The sequence below is a fragment of the Mus pahari genome, chromosome 12 (genome assembly GCF_900095145.1).
Source record: "Mus pahari chromosome 12, PAHARI_EIJ_v1.1, whole genome shotgun sequence".
In the NCBI taxonomy this organism is placed as follows: Eukaryota; Metazoa; Chordata; class Mammalia; order Rodentia; family Muridae; genus Mus; species Mus pahari.
Window position 1 is genome coordinate 6,298,666 of NC_034601.1, and position 9,738 is coordinate 6,308,403.

Sequence of the window (9,738 nt, forward strand, 5' to 3'; positions counted from 1 at the left end):
CTGAAGACAGCTACAGTGTATTTACATATAATAAATAAATAAAATCTTTAAAAATAAATAAATATTAAAAATATGACATCTCATAAGATGATTTTTGAGTAATAGAAAATTAACCAAGCATTTTAACAAACTTAATGTAGTTTCTATATATTAACAAAGTTCTTAATAAAAAGCCTAAGTCATAAAAGTATGGGTTGAAATGGCAGGAAAAATATGGTCCTTAGGCTTAGAATTAGTGGTAAAGTGGTGGCAGCTATCGTCTAGTAATTTTTGTTTGTTCCAGTCTAGCTTCCTGAATGCTGGAACCACAGGTATATGGGATGCCCAGCTTCAGTCATGTGTCCTTTAAGAGTCTGTGTCTTTATGGGTCTTAATTTTTTTTCAGTTATAAGTATTTTTTGAATAGAGCTATATGCATTAAAGTGATATTTCATATGCTTATATGTCTGGTATATTAGTATATAATAGTGTAAGTATTGTGACTATATTCCTACTAAGTTTTACTTATCTATTACTGAATTTTCTTGTACTTCAAAAAAACGTATGGGTATTGGTGTGTGCAATGTCACTTGTGGATGTCAGAGGGCAGCACACGGAGTTAGTTTTCCCTTTCTACTATATGGGTTGCAGAGACTAAATTCAGGCCATCAAGTTTGACATCAAGTGTCTTAACCTGTAGAGCCATCTTGTCAGCCCTCCCTGTGTTTCTGGATCATATAAATAATTGATAGTACACGGGCTTTGTTAAATATTTAATGTTATGTCCTCATACAGTTGTTCGGGTAAGTCAGGTAGGGCTGGCTTATTGCCAAGGCTAATCACCAGAGACCGAAATGATTTCCACAGAGAGAATTGATTCTCACATGTTGTCCTGAACTAGATAAACTAATTAATACATTTGGCAAATAGCATTATTAAATCAGAAATTAGAGGAGTTGTGACCATTAACTGCAGATTTAAGCCTGATAACGCATGCTTTTTTTCTTTTTAACCATTTTAGTAACACTGATGATGTTATGTTGATTTCTGTGGAAAATCCTAATTTGACAACTTCAATTACATCAGATCGAACAGGTATCTTAATATAATTAGAATATGACCTATCAAATTAGAAAGCTTAAAAATATAGAATAAACAATGGCTTGCTTTTTCAAAGATATTTATTTGTATGTGTGTTTGTCTGAGTGTATGTGGATGCCCTGAGAGGCCAGAGAGGACTGTGATTCCTCTGGAGCTGGAGTTGTAGGCAGTTATGAGCCACCGTATGTGGGTTCTAGGAACTGAACTCTGATCCTCTAGAAGGAGCAGCAAGTGCTCTTAACCTCTGAGTCATCTCTCTAATAAGGTATAAAATTGTCAAATCAGAAATCTTTTAGTTTATGTCTGTGATTACAGACTTTAATACCTAATTAAAAATCAATGATTCATGAATAAAATTGACTTTTTTTTATTCTTGTACCTATCAGTTTAAGGCCTTTTGCTTCATTGCTGTGTTGATCTAATGATTTATATCTTCATCTAATGATTATACAACTTTTTATGTATATCTGTTTTCCTTTTGTTGTTGGTAGTGGTGATTTATGTGTCTATTGTCTAACAACCTATTTTAGATTAAAAGTTTGTTCTTTAGTAACTAAAAAAAAATTTTTTAAGTTTCTTTTGGTTTTAGAGTTTGTGTCTCTTTGTTTAAAAAAACTTTTTAAATGATATAGGTTACCTTTATAGAACTCTGCTTAAAATGTGTCTGCATGTTTTATGTGTAAGTAACATTTCATTCACAAGATATAAAAACTTTGTAGGTAAGGAAGCACTGAATTTCTGGTCTTCCTGCTTCCACTTTCCAAGTGCTGGGGTTATAAGCATGTGCCATCACACCTCATTTTGTAGAAAATTTAGCTTTCTTAACTTTAAAATGGCCATATTGCTTGCCCACCATTTCTTATTCAGAATTCCCTATATTCATGTCATGTTTTGTTGTGTTGGAATGTTTATATCTTTTTTTTAAAGATTTATTTATTTATTTATTTATTTATATATTATAAGTACATGGTAGCTGTCTTCAGACACCCCAGAAGAGGCCATCAGATCTCATTTCATTACATATGGTTGTGAGCCGCCATGTGGTTGCTGGGAATTGAACTCAGGACCTCTGGAAGAGCAGTCAGTGCTCTTAACCACTGAGTCATCTCTCCAGCCCGGAATGTTTATATCTTAATATCAGAGTGCTCCCCACCCCACATATAAAACTATTTATCTTAACAGCTTATAAATTAAGAGCTCCAAAAGAATGGGGAAATGCACATTCCAGGAAGGAGCTACTCAAGCATTCTACTTAAAGATACTGTGCATAGCAAAATGTCATAATTGCAAATGCTAAAATAGTTTCAGCCTTTGAAAAACAAGAGCTACTATTGTAGTTGTAAACCTGCAGAAAGAAAATATGTTTTAATTCCATGTCAAATTTTTAAACTAGTTTATCAGTTTTAGGGAATAAATTTAGTTGTTATATAGTGAATTAGTATCCCTATCATTATTTGTATTTTAGTATCTTGTATTGCAAAGACCATGTTTAATAGTTTAATAAATTTAATTGGATGTATCCTTTTTTTTTTTTTTATTCTTCTCTTCCAGAAATTAGAAAAAATACATCAAGAAATTTCAGCAACTCACCTAATAGCATGATTAAAGTTGGGGTGAGTAAGAGTTATTGTCTCTGAGTATTTCATCTGATTGTTCATGCTATGGGAACTGCAGTGTTGCAGCATGTTGTACAAAATGAGTTTTGTTATCTACCTTTCATCTGGGTGCACTGAAAGTGTCCAGTGAATTGTCCTTCACTGTCCCCCTTCAGTGATGTAAACTAATATAGGAGTAGTTAGCATGTCCAGATTCTAGGCCAACTTGCACACTGAAAAACAAGCAGCTACACAGATTTCAGAAATACATTTACCAATTCATTGAGACTCTTAACCATATTTTCAGTCACTTCAGTATTTTATCAGTGTCTCTCATGGTGGCACTGGCTTGGACCTGACGATGATATAAATAATGACATAGAGGCTTTTTAATATTTTAAAGCTTAGGCCTTTTACTGGGCAGTCTCCCAACTACTCTAACCCAACTAATACTGACACTGTGTCCCACCCCATGGCCAACTTCACTACCTATGTGGTCTGTCAGCTCAGTCTCCTGTGTCTGTTTCTTTTCCTATGTCCCTTTACCCAGAAGTTCTACCACCTACTTCTTGCCCCAGCTATTGGCCTTCAGATCTTTATTAGAGCCAATCAGATACATTTCTAGATTGCCTTAAGCTGGTGAGGAAGAATGAATATTTGCAAAATAAGAGACTGGTGATGGGTCATAGAAATAACAATAGCAGATTCTTCTTAGTATTTAGCTCTCTGCTAGTACAAAAATACCAGTTGAATATAGAGAGACACCATCAAACAGTAAACCCCAACAAGTTAGAGAACATTGAGAATGCAGATTCTATTCGGTGGAGCTGGGCTTAACTCAATAGTGACAAGCATAAATGTGAACAAGGCCAAGGTTCAGTTTTAGCACTGAAAAATAAAAATGTGTTTTCATATTTTAAAAAGCATTTTTCTGCTGTTAAACTTAATTCTTTTTACAAAACCTTTTCAGCCCGTAGAGAAGAAATTTGATTTTGTTATTGACTTGACAAGAGAAGGCCTGTCCAACTACAGCATAGGTAAAGGATGCTTTTACATCTTTCTAAGAAAATGTACCTGAGTTTATATGACTGTACCAGAAATTACAGAATTGTTCTGTCATTGCCAGGCTACCTCATGCTACCTCTTTAAAGGCATATATACCATCTACCCCATTCCCAGAGCCCTGGTGACCATTGATCTGCTTTCTTCTCTATAATTAGATCATCTCAGTGTGATTATGCAATATCTATCATGAGATTGGCTTCTTTGTGGTTCTTTGGCAGGTTATTCATGTTGTCCTGCATTAATAATGTGTTCCTTTTTATGGTCAATTAATAGCCCAGGTATGGATATATCATAATCTTTTTATCTCATGAGATTGGCTTCTTTGTGGTTCTTTGGCAGGTTATTCATGTTGTCCTGCATTAATAATGTGTTCCGGGCTGGTGAGATGGCTCAGCGGGTAAGAGCACCCGACTGCTCTTCCAAAGGTGCAGAGTTCAAATCCCAGCAACCACATGGTGGCTCAAACCATCCTTAACAAGATCTGACTCTCTCTTCTGGAGTGTCTGTAGACAGCTATAGTGTACTTACATATAATAAATAAATAAATCTAATAATAATAATAATAATAATAATAATAATAATAATAATAATAATAATAATGTGTTCCTTTTTATGGTCAATTAATAGCCCAGGTATGGATATATCATAATCTTTTTATCTATTCACCCTTTAAAGAACACCTAGGTAGTTGGAATACTAAGAGTCTCTTCTCCCCATGTCACACATTTTTTTTTTCACTACAACAATAGTGCCAGAATCAGGAATAGAGGAATGTTATTCGTATATCATATGAAAATGAAGAATTGTGACAACAGTTCCTATACCTCCAATTTGAACCAAAAGATACAGTTTTCTGAGACTGGAAGTCAATCATATAATCTTATTCTGAGTACTGAGAAGAATAATCCACACAGCCAAGAAATTCAGTCAACTTCAAGCAGAATCAGAACTGAGAATACTATATCAACACACATGCTCATTTTCATAAAAACCAGCGAAAAAATTACATATGCTAGCATTAAATCAATACAAAGATGATTAGCATGCCCTCTGTACAAGGATAGCATACAAATAAATGCATGATGTTTCCATACTTTCAAAACAAAACAAAAAAAAAGATGCAATCAAAGTAGAAACAAAGGCTGAACAGATTTGACAGCTAAAGCCATGGAAGCCAATAGAAAATTGAATGGTATCATTAAAAAGCAGTAGAAGGGGGATCACCTCCATCATGAATGAGACTATCTGGATCTGGGAGTTCTTGACAACCATCTACTTCAGAGCAAACAGATGTCCTTCGCTATAGAAAGACAACGGGACTGAAAACAGAAGAGTAGCCAAAATGTACAACGCCACACCAGATGTTATCTTTGTATTTATTTTTATTCAGAACTCATTTTGGAGGCCACAAGACTATTGGCTTCAGTGTGGTTTATGATTCTTTAGATTATGCAAAGAAAAACAAGCCCAAATATAGATTTTTAAATTCATGGCCTATATAAGGGGAAAAAGGCCCTAGACAAACAGCAAAAGGAATACAAGATCTGAATGAAAGGGGGATGGCAGGGCTGTGGCTACAAAGGCCAGCACTGGTGCTGCCAAAAGCAAGACAGGCAACTGTGTTTCGGTGCCATGATCTATCATGGTGGCACAGTATCTCAGGAGAATGTTGCCAAGTAGAGACGCACAGACCACCCAGCACAACCATCCAAGTTAGGAGTCTATGTTATGCCAGCCAGGACTGCCAGGAGAAACTTTTCTCATGAAACAACCTCACATACATTTTACAGGGAGCCCTTAGAGGCAAAGAATATAGATAAACTACATTCTGGTTGGCAGTTGCAGGGGTAAAGCAAACAAGCAGATTCACAGACGCTAAAAACATGCAGTAGGCTGGGGTATTTCAATCCTGAGTTTCTTGAACAGGGTTCAGGTTAAATCGAAGATGGCTTCAACCGGGACAGTGGAGTAACCTGTGCCCTGTCACAGAGATGACTGACCTATAGAAATTTCAAGAAAAAAAGTATCAACCTCAAATTCTTTATCTAGTTAATATTTTTCAAAAATGAATCAGTAATGGTGATCACCTGTGATTCTAGCAATTGATAGTTGTAGACAGGAGGTTTGGGAGCTAAGGCCAATCTGGGCAACGTGAGACCCTGTCTCAAACAAAAATGTAAGCAATATTAAGGCTTTTTCAGATAAGCAAAATTTGTTGCCAGTAGATTTTCACTGTCAGAAATAAAGGGGTATGTGTGTGTGTGTGTGTGTGTACGCGCGCGTACTATAAAAACCAGAAGTTTATGTTAGGGAGTTTTTAGACAGTCTCACTACATCTGGAGCTCACCATTTTAGCTAGAGTTGTCCAACATGCCCTGTGGATCTACCTATCTTCACATCCATACTGGAGTTATGGATGGTTGTGCCCAGCTTTCTCTCTTTCTCCCTGTCTCCCTCTTTTCCTCCCTCCCTCCCTCCCTCCCCCGCCACTGTTAAAAAATAACTGACAAACGTAAAAATCTTAATAATCTTTATATATCAAAAGTAAAGTACAAGCAAATCATTGTGGAAGTGTTCGGGGTGGGGGGCAGTCATCAAGCTAGACAGATCTCACATGGTGATTACTGATCTAGCCCTTGAACTTTATAGTGTTATCTACCCATTTTAATCCTCCCCATATGTTCTCTGTCTAGCTGTTTAAAACCATCAACAAACCTTGCTACATCTTTCTCTCTGTTCCACTAAAGCGTCTCCATCCTCCCCACCAATATTTTTCTTCCTTTCCTGTTATATCTGTTTTTCCTTTCCTCTCCTCCTTTCCATGATCAATATCTTATGTCTTATTCTCTCCATGTGAACACATGCCTCAGGAGAGAGTTACCCCAGCTTGTGGGATTTTCATTTGGGGATTTTTGTTTGAATTCTTATGCTGTGTATGTTGCATATTTCTATGTGTTTATAAGTAGCTCCGTGTTAGACCTTATTGATCTAACAGAACAGTCTATCTCTCTTGTCACTTACTGTGGATCCCTTTCCCACATGTAAATACCTAATTCCTAGTTGCATGATGAAGGATATACTCTTAGAGGGAATTTTTATCACTTTAATGGAGAATTTTATGTATTTTCTATCAAGAGTGTATATTCATATGAATTTTGTACTTGTAACTATATCTACTACCCAAGGTGTACAACTGCTTAAATACTGTGGATTTTGTTCCAGGTAAATTTTACTTATTTATTTCCATTTTCTTGTAGTGCTGGGGCTTCCTCACTAATGGTAGACAAGTGCTTTCTCACTGAGATACACTCCCAGTTCTAAATTATACTGTCTTGTTCACAGAAAGCCCATCTTTAACCCTGAAGTCAACTTCGAAAGCTGTTTTAAGATCAAAAGAAATAATTCCAGTGGCAGAAAATGGAAATGAGGTACTAACTTGAAATGCCGGGTGACAGATGTTCACTCCAGCAGAGTGGGGTTTTTGAGTTTTACTCGGAAAACATCTGAGCCACATTTCAGCTTAGGAAACACTAAAATGGCTTTTCATAAAGTGTTCTTGTGAATCTACTTATATAATAAAAAGAATTCAATTGCGACTTTCAGAAGCTACAAAAATGAAAACAAACACAGTTTTTCATTTATTTTAGGAATGATAAGCACTGTTGATGAGGCTATTGGAGAGATTACTGAGGTATTGGAAACAAAAGGCTGCAAGGAAATGGTTTGTTCTCCAAAATACCTAGGACTTCCTTCATTATGGTTTAGTAATGTTCCACAGTGTGGAAATCATTCTTCTAGCAGCTTGGACTGTGGCTCAGAGGTAGAACATTTACCCAGCATGTGCAAGGTACTGTGTCCAGTTCCTAGGATCACTCAAAACAAATCTCAACCACGAAAGTACCTTTTGTTTTGAAAATATTTGATCTAGAGTCCATGAGATGGCTCAGTCATTAAGGAGCACTGCAAACAGTAAGACCTGAGTTTAATCCTATAACCCATGTTTAAAAACTAGATAAGCCAAACTAGGTGGTGCTCACTTGTAATCCCAGAGCTGGGAAGGCAGATCACAAGAGTTTGCTCTAGCTTAACCCAGTGAGAGTTCCTGTCTCACGAAAGCAATCTGAATGGCTCTCGAGGAATATAGCATGTGAGGTTGTCCTCTATCTTCTCTACATGTGTGGATACACTGACAGTTAAACCAGCATACACGCGTGCGCGCACAAACACCCACGCACACAGAAACACATGAGTTTAGCCTCATTTTTTTTAAATAACTTTGTATTGCTTTGTTGAAGATTTAAAGAATTAGAAGTAGATTTGTAGTCCTGAGATCGACCACTTTTGTCTGTACTCAGCAAATGTTCTCAATGAACTTTCTTACAAATGTGTTTGTAGGGTTTTGGTTCATTTGAACACCTTCCACCTCTCCCAGAGCCACCAGCACCACTCCCTGAGATGGCAGACAAAATCAAAGATACACTTCCTCCCCAAAAGCCTGAGCTGAAAGTGAAGCGGGTGCTGAGGCCCACAAGCATTGCCCTGACATGGAACATTCCCAAGGTCAACCCCAAGTGTGCTCCTGTGGAGAGTTACCACCTCTTCCTGTACTATGAGAACTCTAATCATTTGACGTGGAAGAAAGTTGCAGAAATTAAAGCTTTACCACTCCCCATGGCTTGCACCTTATCTCAGATTTTAGCTTCTACCAAGTATTATTTTGCTGTCCAGTCAAAAGACATTTTTGGGAGATATGGACCCTTTTGTAATATCATATCTACTCCTGGGTTTTCTGAAAACCTTACCTAAAAGTCTTCAGTAATTTTATATACATGTCATGTTTTCATATTTGAATGTTTTGTTTACAGTGTTTTTCTAACACTGTACATTGTAATATCCCATGTTGCAGTTTGTGAACCCTTTGTTTGGGGACAGCCTTACATGTATTGTACTCGTCTTGGAATTTTCTGTGTTTCTAATTTGTATTCAGCATATACTTCTGTTACCTGTATTTTCATATGTACCCTATCCTAGACCCATGTTGCCACTGTGTGTTCCTGTAGTGGCTATGGAATTGCTGTTGTGTCTGAAGCCCTCAGGTACAATCAGCCACTTTCCCCATTTTCGAGACAGGGTTTCTCTGTATAGCCCTGGCTATCCTGGAACTCACTTTGTAGACCAGGTTGGCCTCGAACTCAGAAATCCGCCTGCCTCCACTTCTCCCATTCTTGACAATCAGCTATAAGCAAAACCAACCATTTGCTAAAGATAGGTCACCTTGGATGCATCTCTGTCATCTAGCATACAGAAATTCTTTCCTGCTATTTTCATTCTAAAGCAGGCTATTGATTTGTATCCTTTGTCTTTGTTTTTGTTTGGCTGGCAATCATCTGAGAGAAATAGCTTGCAGGTTTTGCCTAAACAGCACAATTTGTTAGATCAGGCATTGTGGATTGTGAGACATGCCTCCAATGCCAGCACTTGGAAGGCAAAGGCAATGCCAGCTTGGTCTACATAAAAAGTTCCAATCCAGCCAGAGCTACATAATAACAGACTGTTCCCCCCCCCCCAAAAAAAAATGTTTTGTTAGAATTTGTGTACTGTGAACATGAAAATGCACAGTGTTTCATATAAAAAATATCATTCAACCTGCTATTTCAGCCATGGAGTTAATCTCTTAGACTTGAGGCTTTAATTTGCTGATTCCTAACTTCTCTAAATACCTCCCTTTGCCAATTTCCTGGCTTCTATGAGAACATAACACTAAAGGCTCTAATAGAAGAGCCCTATGGATACCTTGCACTGAAGTGACGTGCAAGCAGTTCAGGAGAGCCTTGAGATGCCTAAGTCACTACCCAAAAGAAACAAACTAGGTAGCTAGTTACTAGGATGTTAAAAAGCGAAACTGCAGCATAGTTTTCAAGTGGGGTACTCTTGGTATACAGTGGAAGTTCTGAGATATGATCGGGAAACAGTTTCCCTTGGTATTTGAGATGACTCC

General features: G+C 37.3%; 1 protein-coding gene and 1 pseudogene across 1 annotated transcript in view; both read left to right on the forward strand.

Annotated features, from left to right (window-relative positions):
* Positions 1-8,546, forward strand: part of Atf7ip2 (activating transcription factor 7 interacting protein 2) — a 38,596-nt gene extending 30,050 nt beyond the window's left edge. The window contains exons 7-11 of the mRNA XM_021209901.1: positions 1,001-1,074; positions 2,632-2,693; positions 3,646-3,712; positions 7,083-7,168; positions 8,136-8,546. Coding sequence (XP_021065560.1) covers positions 1,001-1,074; positions 2,632-2,693; positions 3,646-3,712; positions 7,083-7,168; positions 8,136-8,546 — 700 coding nt within the window. The remainder of the gene's footprint in view (positions 1-1,000; positions 1,075-2,631; positions 2,694-3,645; positions 3,713-7,082; positions 7,169-8,135) is intronic.
* LOC115065196 lies at positions 4,737-4,837 on the forward strand (annotated as a pseudogene).
* Positions 8,547-9,738: the final 1,192 nt, after the last annotated feature.